This window comes from Anguilla rostrata, chromosome 12 (genome assembly GCF_018555375.3).
Source record: "Anguilla rostrata isolate EN2019 chromosome 12, ASM1855537v3, whole genome shotgun sequence".
In the NCBI taxonomy this organism is placed as follows: domain Eukaryota; kingdom Metazoa; phylum Chordata; class Actinopteri; order Anguilliformes; family Anguillidae; genus Anguilla; species Anguilla rostrata.
The window spans coordinates 14801203-14818812 of NC_057944.1; the positions used below are offsets into that span (position 1 = coordinate 14801203).

Sequence of the window (17610 nt, forward strand, 5' to 3'; positions counted from 1 at the left end):
CGCTATAGTGCATTAATGTGGTTATCGGAAGCACGCCATAGTGCATTAATGTGGTTAGCGGAAGCACGCCATAGTGGATTAATGTGGGTATCGGAACAAAGTGGCCTGTAGACACTGAACAGAGCAGGTCTTTGGCTGGAAAGGCCTGCTGAACCATCACAGTGCATAGAAGCTGCAGTCTACTTGCAGTGGGTCTGCACTTTACTTTGGTGATATTTGTGTGTGATTTATTCTTGACTTATGAACCTGTTTGTTGCATGGCCTCCTTCTGACCTATATTTGGTATAGACCACTGCTAAATTTGTACCTACATTATCCATTTTGGTTTGTGGTGCCGCTGTCCGTGGGTGATGATTGGGTGTGCGGTACATTTGGTTTTTGATCAGGCTGTTCAGTGTATATGAGGTTGACAAAGGTAAATACAGGAGTATGTTACAGCAGTGATGAGATATATGTAAACTCTGAATCCACAATGGTGAGGAGGGGGCGGGGACGGGGGCAGATCAGCTTGTCTAGCTGCGCTGGGAAGAACTGCTTGGAATTTTTGGTATTTTTGGCATGGATGTAATCTTTGGATTTTTGTGCACAATCCTGTGTCTATAAATAGCCGACAGGTCCTATCAGCTGGCAGATTCTGAGTGTAGCCACAGCAACACCCAGCCTGTTCTGGAGAACTTCATCTGTCTGAGATCTCTTACCTTTTCCAGTTTTGCACATTGTTTGAACTTTTATTTACACATATCTCATGTGTAATTATGGGGGTTTTATAAACGTTAAATATGAGCAGCTTTCAGTTGTGAGTTCAGTTCTAGCCTGTACTGTTTCTAGCCAAATCACCTGCAGTGATGTGACTTGTTGAAGACTGGAGGGTGTGCCAGCAACCAAGAAAAAATTGTACTTTCTCTAATATAAGGTGCCCACAGGGATCTGCTGTTTCTAAACTGTTCCCTGTAGAACCACAGGTAGGCAGAGCTAAGAGGAAAGACGTGGGCAAAATATGTGATCATCAAACTAAAGTCAGGTGGTGACATTCGGACTGCCAGATTTCATCCCTGACATCTGATGGCTCAGGAGCCTCGCAGGTGTGTACTCGGCACATCTGGATCGGGTTTATTAGTGAAGTGTGCACCTGAAGCACGTACGTCCGAAAATATATAAAATATATTTCATATTTGATTGCATGAAGAAATGTTTCAGCATAGATTTTAAAGTGCTCATTTGTGTTTGTAGTTGATCAGCTAATCCATATTTGACCTGTCATAGTCCAGCAAATGTGGTGAATAAGAGAGAGATGTGGTTCATCATAGCTGTCATGGTTGAATTTGTTTCCACGCCAGAATCACATAACATCTGTGATCTGGGGGTCTATGAGTTTGTCCTTCTGGCTAACGGAACACACGCGTATTCTTATAGTTTCGAAATGTATGGGAAATCTGCTGCTGGTGTGGGAGGGGTATTTTCCCCGGTACAGAAGTGGGCGGGGCCACAGAGGGTCTCTCACAGAGGCGTTAATGAAGAGGGCAGGTGGGCCGGCCTCACGCTGCTCTGCGACTTCAGCAGGTACACACAACCTCTCCACAGAGAGCGCGGAGCTGCTAACGGCTCACCCCTGTGTGTGTGTGTGTGTGTGGGTCAGTCTGTGTGTGTGTGTGTGTGTGGGTGTGTGTGTGTGTGTGTGTGTGTGTGTGTGTGTGTGTGTGTGCAGTCTGTGTGTGTGTGTGTGTGGCTGTGGGTCAGTCTGTGTGTGTGGGTCAGTCTGTGTGTGTGTGTGTGTGTGTGTGTGTGGTGTCTGTGTGGCTGTCTGTGTGTGTGTGTGTGTGTGTGGGGTCAGTCTGTGTGTGTGTGTGTGTGTGTGTGGTCAGTCGTGTGTGTGTTGTGTGTGTGTGTGGGTCAGTCTGTTGTGTGTGTGTGTGTGTGTGTGTGTGTGTGGGTCAGTCTGTGTGTGTGTGTGTGTGTGTGTGGGTCAGTCTGTGTGTGTGTGTGTGTGTGTGTCAGTCTGTGTGTGTGTGTGTGTGTCAGTCTGTGTGTGTGTGTGTGTGTGTGTGTGTCAGTCTGTGTGTGTGTGTCAGTCTGTGTGTGTGTGTGTGTGTGTGTGTGTGTGTCAGTCTGTGTGTGTGTGTGTGTGTGTCAGTCTGTGTGTGTGTGTGTGTGTCAGTCTGTGTGTGTGTGTGTGTGTGGCTGTGGGTCAGTCTGTGTGTGTGTGTGTGTGTGTGTCAGTCTGTGTGTGTGGCTGTGGGTCAGTCTGTGTGTGTGTGTGGCTGTGGGTCTGTGTGTGTGTGTGGCTGTGGGTCAGTCTGTGTGTCTGTGTGTGTGTGGGTCAGTCTGTGTGTGTGGGTGTGTGTGTGTGTGTGTGTGTGTGTGTGGGTCAGTCTGTGTGTGTGTGTGTGTGGGTCAGTCTGTGTCTGTGTGTGTGTGTGTCAGTCTGTGTGTCTGTGTGTGTGTCAGTCTGTGTGTCTGTGTGTCAGTCTGTGTGTGTGTGTGTGTGTGTGTGTATGTGGGTCAGTCTGTGTGTGTGTGTGTGTGTGTGTGTGTGTGTGTGTGGGTCAGTCTGTGTCTGTGTGTGTCAGTCTGTGTGTGTGGCTGTGAGACAGACGCCTCGTCCAGCTTTGCTCCGCCCCTGCGCGTGAGTCACCTGTCTGTTCACAGCTGCTCAGTGCTGTGCTGCTTAGACTCCCCTAATGCTGAGTTGGGGCTCAGAGAATGTATCTTTTGCAATATAAAAAATGATGGCTTTGGAAGTGGTTACTGTCATATGACAAACCTGAAAATCAAATAGTGCTTTCAAACATTATTATTAATTTTCCTGGTTTGTTTTGAATAGGCTGTAATTAGGCGAAATGGTGGAAATGAAAATGGCACGATTAGCTTTCCTTATGGGTAACTCCTCAGCTCCCCCTTCACTCCCTAGCAAATAGTCTAGCTGTTTTGATAGGACCTACAAAGACTCATCAGATTCATCCAGTCTAGCATCATTCCAGGTTTAGGATTGATTCTCAGATGACAGGTATTGTCTCTCACGCATAGATTACAGAAAGAATGTGGATGACGTGACTGTGACGTCACCCAATGAGGGCTTATGAAAAGCATTTTAAAACCGCGGAAGTGCAGCTTTCATCTCGCTGTGCAGTGAGGCAAACTGTCTCTGATTCGTCTGATTCGTCCACAAAATATGGAAATATTCTCTGAATGTCACTATAACTTAACAAATCAGCGCATGGGGAGACACTAGATGAAGAGTAAACACCTACGTGTTCTTGTGGGGAAAAAATTATTGACTTTGCATTTTGACCGTATTGGTACCATTGACTTTCATTGAAATGGGTGGCTGAAAGACCGACGCTGGAACCAACTGCACTGTCACTAGTGAGCAACGTCTCCCAACAAGACCAGGAAGTGAGCTTCAAAAACAAAGCTGGTTTTTGGCCGCTTGATCTTACGTCACCTTTTTGCCCCTCAGTTGTGCACACTGCAAGCAAACTTAATTCCTGTGCAGCCAGAGCTTCAAGCCTGTCAGCTTGAGTAGCTGTGAGAGATTGGACCCGCTGCAGTACTCTGCTGTGTAATCTGCTCCCTGTGTTAGGAGAGGGAGTTGGGTTATTGTGCAGTGTGCTGCTACAGCTTCTGTAGAGCGTTTGTAATGTATGTGGATGGAAACAGGGGTGTGGCAGGGTGGTGGTAGTTGGATGTTAAAATGGTGGTGATCATCGGGGTTGGGCACTGCTGAGCACCACTAACAGCAAGGTTCCCTCCCCCCCCCCCACCCCCTTACACCCCATCCAGCCCGCAGACATGAGTCACTGTGGTCTGAACACGTCACACATGGGGAACACCAGCATCCCCGCTACACTCACCCAGCTGTGTTCCTGAACACACCCAACCTGCCCCACACCACTCTCTCCAACACACCCAACCTGCCCCACACCACTCTCTCTAACACACCCAACCTGCCCCACACCACTCTCTCTAACACACCCAACCTGCCCCACACCACTCTCTCTAACACACCCAACCTGCCCCACACCACTCTCTCTAACACACCCAACCTGCCCCACACCACTCTCTCTAACACACCCAACCTGCCCCACACCACTCTCTAACAAAACTTTTCCCTGAGGTTTTAATCTTATTATTAGGAATATCTATGTGGGTCAGGGCAAGCACATAGAAAGGTTAAAGGCATTTCAACATTTGACTAAAGCACTGCAGATATAGCACACTGCCTTCTAGTCATTATACAAAGCGTGGGTCTGAATGTTCATATATTATCCTTGGACCTCAGTCCTATCCCCCATCAACATATACACATGCATACACACACACATACACACTCACAGACATATGGACATGTGCACACACACAACACACACACGCACGCATATACAGACATGTAGACGTGCACACACCCACACACACACAGACATACAGACATGTGCACGCACACGCTGCGCACAAGCACACACACACCGCTGCCATCATAGTGATTGTGCTTCGAGTGACCGGGGATTGTCTGTTGCTTTCACTTATAAAGGCGGCTTAGCCCTGTTTGTTGACCAGCGAAGCAAGCTTAAAAAGAAGTTAATTGGGTATGGGGGAGAGATTAGCCAAATCCCGTCCCCTTTCCCCCCTCTTCCCCTCGCCCCCGTCCTTCCTCCTCTGACTCAGGAAATGGGAGTTCAGCCAGCAGCCCGCACTGTTTCCGGGAATCCGTCCCATGATGCCTCAGTGCAGTCAGCGGACACGATATGAGCACCATTGTTCGTGCAGCCACAGGAAAACTGTCCAAGCCTGTTTCCAAAAGTGAGCTTCAACTGCCCAATCGCAGGCTCAGTGTGGCCGACTCAGACTTCAGCCAGCCAATCACGAAGTTTGTTCCCAAGCTTGTGAGTGGAACAGCACATATTCCTGAGCACGGCTTGTGAGAGGCGGGCTACACTATCGCAGCTGGAGTGCCTGTGTGAGTGTGTCTGTGACTGTCAGATTGTCCCTTTCCTAACAGACTCTCTGTGTCCACAGGCCCAGCAGTCTTCTCACTACTGACCCTCCTGATAAGAAGCTTCTGTCGCACGAGTTTGACACAACAGGTAAATGCCCCCCTACACACACACACACACACACACACACACACACACGCACACACACATGCACAAAATGCAATCGTTGATGTACCAGCTGATATGATATTATTTCATGTTGATAGAACACCCACATTGTTGCTGTTCTCACAGCATACCGTGCCAGACTACTTTATCTTCAACATCTGGTCACACCCAGAATGAGCATGTAGCTAACCCAACAACAGTAGTGTATCTGCAAGATACCATTCACAGTTGTAGCCATACCTTTCAAATTACACTTGTGAAATAACAAATTACCATTTTATATCTCAACTAATCAAAGATGCACATGGAGCATAGAAAATGTAAAAAAAAAAAAAAAAAAAACTGATGTGGGAATTATTTACTGAACAAAACCCCTTTATAGGGAATTCCTTTGAAATCAGTGGCACCTCCCAATCCAGCCAAGAAGCTGCTGACAGCTTCTGTAACTTGATAGACAGTTTAGCCTGAGTGGTTCCATTAACTCTTCTAAACGGCCACTGGAGCTTCTTGGTTGTTGCAGCGTGCTTCATTAGATTCCCCTGGAGTGTTTTGTGTTTATTGTAATAGTGAGCAAATTATTAAATATGATAGCTTGTTTTTTTAGCAATTTTTGCTGTTCCCACATTTGACTGGGCCCTAAAGCTGTCTGCGCTCTTTAAAACCTGCTAAGCACATACAGAAATGACTGGTGCACACACATTTTGTTTTCTGCTTTGTCTACTGGTGAGCAGACAGGCAGGGAAACAAACCAGAGTGCAGGGCTGTAAATGAGTACATTTTACCGTTGCTAAATGGTGAAAAACAAAAATGGAAAATGGTAATTAGGCCTACATGTGCCTGTTGAGAAATGTGCATCTCTCTTGAAACTGGGATGAATGTGAGGCGATCACACTGACAGATCACAGGGAAGCCGGGCGGTGGAGCGTGCGTGTGCCCGATCTTCCTCATATCCCGGACCCTCCTTTCATCTCTCCCTTAAACAGTCATGGAAACCTTCACTGAGGGAATGTGGGAGTGGTCATGTGACCGGGAGGCTGGTCATGTGTGGTTTCAGTCATTACCCGCTCGGTTCACTTTTTCCGTTCGTGCCGCGCGTTCAGGCTGGGTCTGGATGACAGGGCAGGAAGGCTTTGGGCTGACTGACTGCCTCTGACCTGCTCAGTGTGCCACTGAGCTACCGTTATGTATGCCACTGAGCTACTGTTACACGTGCCACTGAGCTACTGTTACACATGCCACTGAGCTACTGTTATGTATGCCACTAAGCTACTGTTACACGTGCCACTGAGCTACTGTTACACATGCCACTGAGCTACTGTTATGTATGCCACTAAGCTACTGTTACAAACTGTTACACATGCCACTGAGCTACTGTTACACATGCCACTGAGCTACTGTTACACATGCCACTGAGCTACTGTTACACATGCCACTGAGCTACTGTTACACATGCCACTGAGCTACTGTTACATATGCCACTGAGCTACTGTTACACATGCCACTGAGCTACTGTTACACATGCCACTGAGCTACTGTTACACATGCCACTGAGCTACTGTTCCATATGCCACTGAGCTACTGTTACACATGCCACTGAGATACTGTTACATATGCCACTGAGCTACTGTTACATATGCCACTAAGCTACTGTTACATATGCCACTGAGCTACTGTTACATATGCCACTGAGCTACTGTTACATATGCCACTAAGCCACTGTTACAAACTGTTACACATGCCACTGAGCTACCGTTGTATTTTGCTAGTTTGCCTATTGCGTTTAATATAATGCGGCATTATTTATATTTTAGAAAACGCATAGTCTGACTGAACTTTACACAGCTCACAGGCAGTGTTTGGTGGCAGTGTGAGCTTGCATGGCGTGCATAAAGCCGAATTCTCAGTACATATACACACAAGACCCATTTCTCCTGAAGGGAAAATGTCCTCTGATGCCCCCTGGTGGACTGTGGGTTGGTTATTTTGATGTTTGTGTGTCTTGCGCATAATGTTTTTATTTGGTATGCGACGTGTGTAGGTTATTGCGGTGCGTGCGTGTGTGCGTGTGTGCGTGTGTGTGTGTGTGCGTGTGTGTGCGCGTGTGCGCGTGCATGCACCAGCCCCTCCCCTCATTACCAACCGTACCACTGTCAGGCTGACTCCCTGAGACCACTTACATGTTACAACGGAGTTACAATGCTGCAGGATCAGAATCAGGATCAGATTGCCAATGTTGTGCTTTTGAGTGCACATATGAGTCTTCAGACAATACGGAGAGGCGATTGGTTGACCTCTGCTTGTGTTTCAGTGGGTATATTCAACAGCAGCAAAACACAAGGTAAACATTCTTAAACCAAAATAAATATATCTGATTTGAACATGCAGTGCATAAAGTTGTATGTATGGCAGGTGTGCCAGTTATGGCCTTTACACTGTGGCCAGTTGCATACGCTAACTCATTGTGATATGTTATTCACCCTCTGACCTCACGGGCCTGGCATTCCCACCCCTACGACACGTCCACAGAACGAATGTCTCCCAAGAGTGTGGCAGAATGTAGCAAACAGTTTAAAGGAAATTCAGAATGTTACAGCATGCTGTGCTTTTTGAATTTGCCTAATTTCTCATAAGTAAATGGTTGAGTTCTGGCTATGTCACACTTTTCCTTTGCTGTTGCAGTTGTGTGTGTTCTTTCATGAATGGGGTTTCAGAAGCTGCTGTGAGGGGCGGTTAGAACAGTCATTTCCCCCACTGTGTGTGACTGTGACTCTGTAATGAAAAGAACCATAGAGCCTCTGTCCATCAGCCAGTACAGGAAACTTGTGCTCTCGGCCATCTGGCTCTGTGGCCAGGGCAGCCTGTGTGTGCCTGTGAGTGCGTGTGCGTATGTGTGCGTGTGCATGCGTGTGTGTGTGTGTTCCATGCTGTGTGCGGTGCCGTCATGCCAACGCTGGCTTTTTCTTAAAGCTCCAGCTCCCATAGGCCCAAAAAGACCCAATTTCATCATCTTTTACATGCCAGTTATCGACTAATATTGTGCTAGACAGTCTTTATGGAGGAATACTCCCCTATACCAGGGGTTCCCGCTCCAGTCCATTAAAGCATAAGTTGTTTGAAACCATTTGATGGCTTGATATACCTAAGGAGTACGCCTGTTGTTCGGCTGGGAAGTGGGATGGCGGTGAGGTGGGAGGGGTGCAGGAGGACCAGGGTTGGTAAAGGTACTGTCCCTAATAGCACAACAAGATGTGTGTATTTTAACAGAAGCATGAAGAAGCAAGTGCACCTACAGTGTGTGGTGCCTCCCTCTCTTTCACACCATATGACACTGTCTCTCTCTCTCTTTCTTTATCTCTCAGGGCTCGTGCAGAGATGTGTGATCATTCAGAAAGATGAGAATGGCTTTGGCCTGACCGTGAGCGGAGACAACCCTGTGTTTGTGCAGCTGGTCAAAGAAGGTAAGAGCTCTGCGCTGGTTACGCAGGTAAGAGTTCTGCGCTGGCTATGCTGGTAGTAGCTCTGTGCTGGTTACACAGGTAAGATCCCTGTACTGGTTGCACAGGTAAGATCCTTCCACTGGTTACACAACTAAGTAACTTGTTGTGCAAAGAAAAGCCTTGTGTTAATTACAGTAGCCTGTGTGTAATTAGTGTGCATATGAGTGCTGCTCTTAAAATACTTACATCAATCAGTTAATCACATAAGCAATCTTTAATGGTGTATAAAACCACATATACATATACTTTCGAGTATTGTACTTATGATGTGTTCTGTGAATTAAGCATGGCTGTTTAGCTGGGCAGGCTTTGAGAGTTTTCTCTGCAGGTCTTGTTAAGTGGCTCTTAAAATGTCTGAAATAGATGCACATAACACTGCATCCAGCATGTCACCGTGCCTGTTGGGTAATCAGTCGCTCTGCCTGTCGTTCATCATTATAGGACTCTGTGTTGTTCTCTTGCCTGCTGTGAACAGCTGTCTCAGCCCTGCGGCAGCCTGTAACTCGCTGTCCCCTCTGTCTCCTGCAGATGGCGCTGCGATGCGGGCGGGAGTGCAGACAGGTGACAGGATCATTAAGGTGGGTTAGTGAGAGCTCTCAAGCAGGAGCATCAGGCTCTACAGACAGCATCACACTGACCCCTGCAGGACCGGCCTGGTAGCACAATAAACATGTGTGACTCGCACCCCTGTAAAGATGTCTGTGCTTTACATTCATGTGATGGTCCCTTTCTTTTAACTAATGATGTTCCTTCAGTCAAGTGTCAGTTTTAAAAATATTTTTGATATGAGATCTTTTACAGTGAGTGAATGTGGCATTTTTGCTTTAATGTATTTATTTCTTTTTTTATTTTAGGTGAACGGGACCTTAGTAACACATTCAAACCATGTAGAAGTTGTGAAGTTGATCAAATGTAAGTACAGTATAAATAGTTTGTGGCTTTGCGTAATATTTTTGCTACGATTGGTCAATGGAATGTTATTTGATCTGTCAAACGGGGTGCCACAAAATCATAGCTGAAAGGGAACGGGAGCGTGGGTAAAATTGCTTTACACTCAGTTGTACGGTTTGAGGTAATGAACAGAACACAGAATAATGAAATCTACATACCAGTCATTTCTTGTCTGGTATTCAGATGCTCTCACCATGATAATGGTAAATTAAAGGAAGATACTCAGAAGTCTGTATTTAACAGTGGAGATATGGAGAGTGAGGGGAAATGAGGAAACCAGAGAACTGGCCTGTCTGCAGTTGAATTGATGGGCTAACGGGAATCATATCGGCTGCATGTTAAAATTGCAGTCTCTTCAGTGCTATGAGTACGAGAACAGTGATATGAGAACACAGAAGTGGAATAGTGGAATATTGCCATTGGAAGCATCGCTGGGTTATTAATCTGAAGGTAACAAGCAGATTTCAGCAGGAAGTGCCTGCCTGTTGAAAAATAGAACATGGCTCAGTTTCAGGCAAATCTAGTTATACTCCCTGTGTTATAACAAGCTTTGGGTAGCAGCATCTGAAAAAGTAAATGTAGTAAATGTAAGTTCAAGTTTCCTTCTCTGCATCCAATGAGGACATTTTTCACCCTAATTGACCTCTCCTCTCTGTTCCAGCCGGCTCCTATGTGGCCCTCACAGTTCTGGGACGGCCCCCGGGGCTCTCCCACATCCCCCTAGCCGAAGGGGATGGGGAGAGGGGATCCATTCTCACCTCCCCAAACTCTCCAGGACAGGCAGGAGAGGACTGTTTCCCCTCCCCCCGGCCCGCTTGGGTAGGCACTGCGCTGCTCCTCTCTCCCCTCTCATTCTTCCGCTTGTCCTTGAACAGCCCTCCCTTACAGCCCGTCTCTCTGCTTATTCCCTGTGTTTCTCCTGCAGGAGGAGAACAGTAATGTGCTCAGCCAGAAGGTGGACATCTTGCAGAAGATGCTGTCTAAGGCACAGAGAGATCTGCAGGTGAGCTTTACCTGTGTGTGACTGTAGCTCTGCAGGTGAGCTTTACCTGTGTGTGACTGTAGCTCTATCTGCAGGTGAGCTTTACCTGTGTGTGACTGTAGCTCTGCAGGTGAGCTTTACCTGTGTGTGACTGTAGCTCTGCAGGTGAGCTTTACCTGTGTGTAACTGTAGCTCTGCAGGTGAGCTTTACCTGTGTGTGACTGTAGCTCTGCAGGTGAGCTTTACCTGTGTGTGACTGTAGCTCTGCAGGTGAGCTTTACCTGTGTGTGACTGTAGCTCTGCAGGTGAGCTTTACCTGTGTGTAACTTTAGCTCTGCAGGTGAGCTTTACCTGTGTGTAACTTTAGCTCTGCAGGTGAGCTTTACCTGTGTGTAACTGTAGCTCTGCAGGTGAGCTTTACCTGTGTGTGACTGTAGCTCTGCAGGTGAGCTTTACCTGTTTGCGACTGTAACTCTGCAGGTGAGCTTTACCTGTGTGTGATTGTGCTCTGCAGGTAGTTACCTGTGTGACTACTCTCAGGTAGCTTTACTGTGTGGATGTAGCTCTGCAGGTGAGCTTTACCTGTGTGCGACTGTAACTCTGCAGGTGAGCTTTACGTGTATTTATTTGTGGTTTGTGGGTGCTGTTCCCTCTCTGTGTGGGATTAGGGTTTGAAATGTCCCATTCTCTCCTCTTCCAGGTGCTGAAGGAGGAGCACGGCAGGAACCCCAGTCCGAAGCTCCTGAAGGAGATCCACGAGGCAAATAAACACATTCCACAGCTCCAGCGCCAGCTCAGCAAGGCCATGGGAGGAGGACAGGTATCACATGCTACATGCGCTACATGCTACATATACAGCATGCGCTTTACATGCTACATATACAGCACACACAGCACATGCTATACCTACAGTACGTGCTTTACACACTACATGCCCTATGTACATGATACATTGCACAATTCATACTCATACTGTGCTATGTGGGGCAGGGACGGATGTGGGGTTTGTGCAGCTGACCAATGGGTATTATTCTAATAAATTATCTTCTATTATCAGAACATTTGTTCCCTCTGGGAAGTGGGGTACTACTTTTTGGATTGTTGGACCATTAATAGATGCCCTCATGCAAAATGGAAAGTGTCTTTAGGCGACAATAGCAAATAAAACTTTGTAAATTATATTGGTAAATGTTTGTCATTTATGCTGTGCTAGTCTGAGAGTTTGGGCTGTGCTGGTCAGTGAGTTTGGGCTGTGCTGGTCAGTGAATGTGGGCTGTGCTGGTCAGTGAGTTTTGGCTGCGCTGGTCAGTGAGTTTGGGCTGTGCTGGTCAGTGTGTTTGGGCTGTGCTGGTCAGTGAGTTTGGGCTGTACTGGTCAGTGGGTTTTGGCTGCGCTGGTCAGTGAGTTTGGGCTGTGCTGGTCAGTATGTTTGGGCTGTGCTGGTCAGTGGGTTTTGGCTGTGCTGGTCAGTGTGTTTGGGCTGTACTGGTCAGTGGTTTGGCTGTGCTGGTTTGGTTGAGCTGTCTGGTCAGTGATGTTTGGGCTGTACTGGTCAGTGGTTTGGGCTGCTGGTCAGTGGTTTGGCTCAGTGGTCAGTGAGTTTGGGCTGTGCTGGTCAGTATGTTTGGGCTGTGCTGGTCAGTGAGTGTGGGCTGTGCTGGTCAGTATGTTTGGGCTGTACTGGTCAGTGAGTTTGGGCTGTGCTGGTTTGTGTGTTTGAGCTGTTCTGGTCAGTGAGTTTGGGCTGTGCTGGTCAGTGAGTTTGCGGTGCACAAATTAGTGAGTTCTGGGTGTGGTGGTTTGGCTGGTGAGTTAGTTTGGGGTGTGCTAGTTATGGTGGTAAGTTGGTTTGAGGTGTGGTGGTTATAGTGGTGAGTTGGTGTGGGGTGCTACACTGTTGAGTGACTTTTGGGGGTGCTGCTCTGACGCTGTTGGGGTTTCAGGATGGGGCGCCCCTCGGTGAGGTGGAGGAGGGCAGCGTGGGCCAGACGGACCAGCAGCTCCCTCTGCGGGCTTTCGGCAGCACTGACGGGCCCTGGACCGGCAGCACAGCGCCCCCTGTCAGTACTGCCACGCAACACCCTGTCTGTCTGGGTTTGCCTTTGCAGGCCTGCTGTCTGAGCTCTGTTGCGAGAGGATCGCTTTCTGTCGTCAGTCGGTGATTTGCGGTTTTGTGTTTGTGCCAGTTCTGTTGTGCCCTTGTGTTTGCATGAGTGCAGTTGAGTGATATCTTCTGGTAGTAAATTTGTCTGTCAGGACTAATGCACTCGTGTGTTTGTCAGTCCTGTGGCGTTATATTTTTGTCTGCACTGTTTTGTTTTGCACATGGTTGTCTGGTGTTGTTTTGTGCACACAGTTTTGTGGTATTATTTTGCATGCGTGTCGGTGCCATCGTGCGGCCTTGCGTGTTTGCACAGAGTTGTGATGCGCGGTGTTTGGGACAGACGCGGTGCGGTGCTGCATGTTTCAGGAGGCGGCCATGTCGGGCCAGAAGGGCTGTGTAACGCGTGCGCTTGCTTTCTGGCTGCAGGTCACGCACGGTCTCTCGGACAGCGCGTACCAAAGAGACTCCGGCCAGAGCCCGAAGACCACGCCCAGGGACGGCCTGAACTGCCCCTCCTCCGACGCGGAGGACACGCCCGACCAGGTGAGAGAGGGCCCGGGAACGAGCGCTAACGCGACCCCTCTCACCGCCGCGCTTCACTGACCCTTTCCCTCCTGCGGCAGGACGGCTCGGCCACGCCCCATTTGGGAAGCCCCGCCCCCCGACTCTTCCCAGACATCATCGTTCCTGAGGAGGAGTACTTCGACGCGGAGCAGGAGCAGGAGCAGGTGCGGTCTCCTTCAGCCCGTTAGCCTCGTGCTGGTGTGACCGCTTCTTCCGCCCCTCTGACCAGCGTTGTGTCTCCACGCCTCTCAGGTCAACGGCCAGTGCAGCTGCTTTCAGAACATCGAGCTCCTGAAGGCCCGCCCCGCCCACCTGGCTGCCTTTCTGCATCATGTGGTCTCGCAGTTTGACCCCGCCCCTCTGGTAAGAGCTCCGCCTCCCCAGTGTAATTTCTTTCTAAGAGCAAAAAATCTTCTGTGTGCCCTTGTGGGAAGGCTCTGTTTTACTGCTACACCTGGAGGTCTGGATCCCTTCAGTGGGTAAAAAAGGAGGCTGTAGTGTCACGTTTAATAATGCGACTGCGCTGTGTCCTCAGCTGTGCTACCTGTATGCTGAGCTGTACAAACAGACCAGCTCTAAAGATACACGCCGCATATTCATGGAGCTGAACACCTTCTTTATGGACCGAGCAGCAGTGAGTACTAATCAACCGCACATCCTACAAGATACCACAACACAACCTCAACCAACCACGTGACACCACTGCAGTGACCTCCTGTCCTGCTTGGGGACCCATAGTTAAGGCTGGGTGTTTGTCAGGAAAAATATTGGCGAAAGTCGCAAAGCAATCACGGAAAATTTGTTGAAAATAACAGAAAACTGAAAAAAGCAGCAGAAATCACGGGGTGTTTTAAAAAAAACATACGTTTATTTCATTAATTAATATATCACATGTGCAGCAGTGTGGAACCGTTGCCATGATATTTGAAATAACATTCAAGTTTGAAAGATAATCAGTGGTTAGTCACCACTAGGAACAAATCCAAGTAAAATTCATTGATTGGCTGGTTCTTTTAATCACTTCAGTTCATCATGGAAAGGGCACGCTTTCTTGCCTTTAATTTAACTGAACGTTAGAAACATAGTTACATTATTCAAGTCACGTTGTTAAAATTATGAAAATGGGTTACCATGTGTCCTTTAATTATTTCTTTGAATTGAATTTTGGTACAGCATGTTGTACACTGTGAGCTTTGAGTCTTAGATGGAGTGCCTGTTGTGACTGAACTAGGGGAAGGACCCTGTGGCATCGGCACTGTTGACTGGTTTAGATGCCCTTAGATGTCTAATTGCAAGAACTGACAAGGATAAGAATCTTGATCCCTGCGCGTTCCAGAATATGTATATACTGTTTCTCACTGCACTTCGTTTCTCACAGCATTTGCCAATATGGTTAAAAGACTTAGGCTTGTACAAATCACAATGTGGGCTACATTTAGGTTGACAGTTACCATCCAAAACTGCCGAAAAATCATATAAACGGCAATCACAAAAACAGGGAATGTCATCGTGTTGAAATAATACATTTTTGGTGCAATTCTTAAAATGAATGTGAGTGAATTGTTAGCCTAATAATAAACAGGAGGAACAGTGATGCCAGCGGTCAACAAGAGCATCTGATGTTGCTAGTATTCACGGTATGCAAATAGAATGGGGTAGGCTCCACAAAATTACTTGCAGTATAAAAGGGTGAAATATTCCTTTACGGTTGACAGTTTCCATCAAAAACCGGCGCAGAAATAAAGAACTGGGAGTCACAAAACTGCCAAAACAATGGCAGAAATTTCAGAAACCGTGACAACTGCAACTTCCATGACGAACACCCAACCTTACCCATAGTTAATATGTAACATAATTACATAATGAATACTATTCATTTCTCATTCTTCTTAATGTTCACAGATGCAGTTCACAGTGCAGCTATACATTACTAACAAAAATAGTTTAAAGCAATTCTGGGCTTTGCTTTTGATTTTGCTTGTAATGTAGTGCCATATTATCAACCTTCAGTTTAGCCTGGATGGTCTGCCTCAACAGTGATGAGCAGGGGAGACTAGGCAGGTAGTCCTCAACAGTGATGAGCAGGGGAGACTAGGCAGGTAGTCCTCAACAGTGATGAGCAGGGGAGACTAGGCAGGTAGTCCTCAACAGTGATGAGCAGGGGAGACTAGGCAGGTAGTCCTCAACAGTGATGAGCAGGGGAGACTAGGCAGGTAGTCCTCAACAGTGATGAGCAGGGGAGACTAGGAGGAGAGGGAGAGCCAGGCATTGTGCAGCCTGTCGTCTGTTTGGGAATTTGGCCAGAAGACGCGGTTAACATCCCTGCTCTTCCAGGGGATCGTTAATGACATCCTGAGAACGCGCTCTACCGAGAGCTCGCTTCCAAAGAGCTTCCAAAAAACGGGGCAGAGCTCCGCTGGATGTGCTGTGTTTCTAACATGGCCTGCTGTTTGTGCTTCTAACATGGCCTGCTGTTTGTGTGTGCAGAACCTGAAGGTGCCAGTGCCCGAGACCATCTCCTCCGACCTCGGTAAGCACACAACCAGGATGTGCACCTATAAACCCTGTGCGCTGATCCCTTTATGCTGTGTCTAAAGGCTGCTTTAACCTGGGGCACAGGCCATGCAGTAGTACACCCCTGAGTGTGTAATGTTCTGCTGTGTGTGTGTGTGTGTGTGTGCAGAGCGGAGGAGGCCGGACCTCATCCCAGAGGACTTGCACAGGCAGTATGTGCAGCTGCTGCAGGACGTCCTGCTCACGGACATCCAGAAGAACCTGGAGGACTTCAGGTGAGACGGCTGCCCGCTCCCGAGAAAGATGAGATGTGCAGTGTGTGTGTGTGTGTGCACGCGTGTGTGTGCGTGCGTGTGTGATTTATCTGTGTGTGTAATGTGTGTATATATGACGTGTGTTCACACAGGCAGAAGCGCAGTATGGGGCTGACTCTGGCGGACGGTGAGCTGAACAGGCTGGATGCAGAGCAGGTCAGAGACCGGGCAGCGCTGGAGAGAGAGCGCTCCTGTGCGGAACAGATCGTCTCCAAGATTGAGGATGTGCTGTAAGTAACCTTGCTCTCTCTCTGTCTCTCTGTCTGTTTGTCTGTCTGTCTCTTTCTCACTGAATATGGGTGAACTGAAAATATCTTGTGTTGTGTTTTAGGTTGACTTCATCTCCGTCAGAAGAGGATAAGTGGTAACTGTGCAGTGTCCTGCGTATTGCTGTATAAATGTGTGTGTGATGGGGGTGCGGTGTCTTGTGTGAATCTGTGTGTGATGGGGGTGCGGTGTCCTGTATGAATCTGTGTGTGATGGGGGTGCGGTGTCCTGTATGAATCTGTGTGTGATGGGGGTGCGGTGTCCTGTATGAATCTGTGTGTGATGGGGGTGCGGTGTCCTGTATGAATCTGTGCGTTACGCCGGTGATGATGACGATGGTTAACTCGTCCGTCGCAGCGCCACCATGCAGTTTGTCATCCTGACCTACATGAAGCACCTGGGGGTGAAGGTGAAGGAGCCTCGCAGCCTGGAGCCCAAACGCGTCCGGATCAACTTCCTCCCCAAAATCAAGGTGCTGCCCCACCCCACGGTCAGGAGCACACGCACATATGCACACACACACACACACACACGCAGACCTCTCACACTCGTCTCTCCTCTCCTGAAGGGCATGCAGAAGGGCGTGAAAACGGAGAAGGAAGGGGAGGAGAAAGTGAAGAGGACTCGGTTTTCCAACATCCTCGGAGGCCCCCCCCGGCGGCTCAACCGCATGGACTCCGCGTCCAGTAAGTGCCGCCGGCGCGGTCCTGCCTCCTTCAGTGCCTCCTCAGCCCCAGCCCTGGGGCCCCTGTGCCCACCGCGCGGCTGTAAACGCTGAGCTGATGCTAACGTTAGCGCAGGAAACCGCCATCTGCAGATCAGATCCGTATCGCCACATCACAGCGCCGCTCCGCCCGCCGGATTCCTGTGCGCAGCGCCACCCTTTCCTGCACGGATTCCTCAGCGCTCGCTGGGGGACAGCCTGCACAGGCTGGCTCTTTGTGCGTCTGATCGTCTGTGCAGTCAGCAGGACGGCGGAGAGAATCGAGACCGCCCGTGTGCTTGTGACCAGTGCGTGCGTCAGTCGGTCTTGTCAGCGGGACGGCCGTGTGACCCCCTCTCTGTGCGATCGTCTCCGCAGCCGCCGTGGAGATGAGCAAGCAGCGCCCTCAGAAGCAGCTGTCCCAGCCGGCCCTGTCCACCCCCGAGCACCCCGACGGGGCTCGCGCCCGCGGGAGCCAATCCAGCGAGGGCTCGGACCTGAGCTTCCCCCCCGCCCTGGTCACCTCCCCCACCCACAGCGCCGCTGCCGTCCTGAGCTCTGAGGGAGGGGGCAGAGACCCCGACACCGGTGAGTACCCCCGCCCCCCCGCACTGG

The 17610-nt window shown here is 48.9% G+C and overlaps 1 protein-coding gene across 5 annotated transcripts in view; it reads left to right on the top strand.

The window, feature by feature from the left end:
- arhgef12a (Rho guanine nucleotide exchange factor (GEF) 12a) overlaps nt 1–17610 on the top strand; it is a 45024-nt gene that overhangs the window by 16669 nt on the left and 10745 nt on the right. For 2 of the 5 annotated variants that reach the window (XM_064303655.1, XM_064303654.1), the window contains exons 2-20: nt 5014–5081; nt 8459–8557; nt 9125–9174; nt 9451–9508; nt 10209–10366; nt 10473–10550; nt 11230–11349; nt 12473–12589; nt 13060–13176; nt 13257–13361; nt 13450–13560; nt 13733–13831; nt 15685–15727; nt 15881–15986; nt 16118–16255; nt 16357–16389; nt 16650–16764; nt 16861–16978; nt 17374–17583. In XM_064303655.1, the coding sequence (XP_064159725.1) occupies nt 5014–5081; nt 8459–8557; nt 9125–9174; nt 9451–9508; nt 10209–10366; nt 10473–10550; nt 11230–11349; nt 12473–12589; nt 13060–13176; nt 13257–13361; nt 13450–13560; nt 13733–13831; nt 15685–15727; nt 15881–15986; nt 16118–16255; nt 16357–16389; nt 16650–16764; nt 16861–16978; nt 17374–17583 (1943 nt within the window). Of the gene's footprint in view, nt 1–4814; nt 4881–5013; nt 5082–8458; nt 8558–9124; nt 9175–9450; nt 9509–10208; nt 10367–10472; nt 10551–11229; nt 11350–12472; nt 12590–13059; nt 13177–13256; nt 13362–13449; nt 13561–13732; nt 13832–15684; nt 15728–15880; nt 15987–16117; nt 16256–16356; nt 16390–16649; nt 16765–16860; nt 16979–17373; nt 17584–17610 lie in introns of those variants that run through there. The other 3 variants (XM_064303658.1, XM_064303656.1, XM_064303657.1) reach the window with 3 other exon arrangements.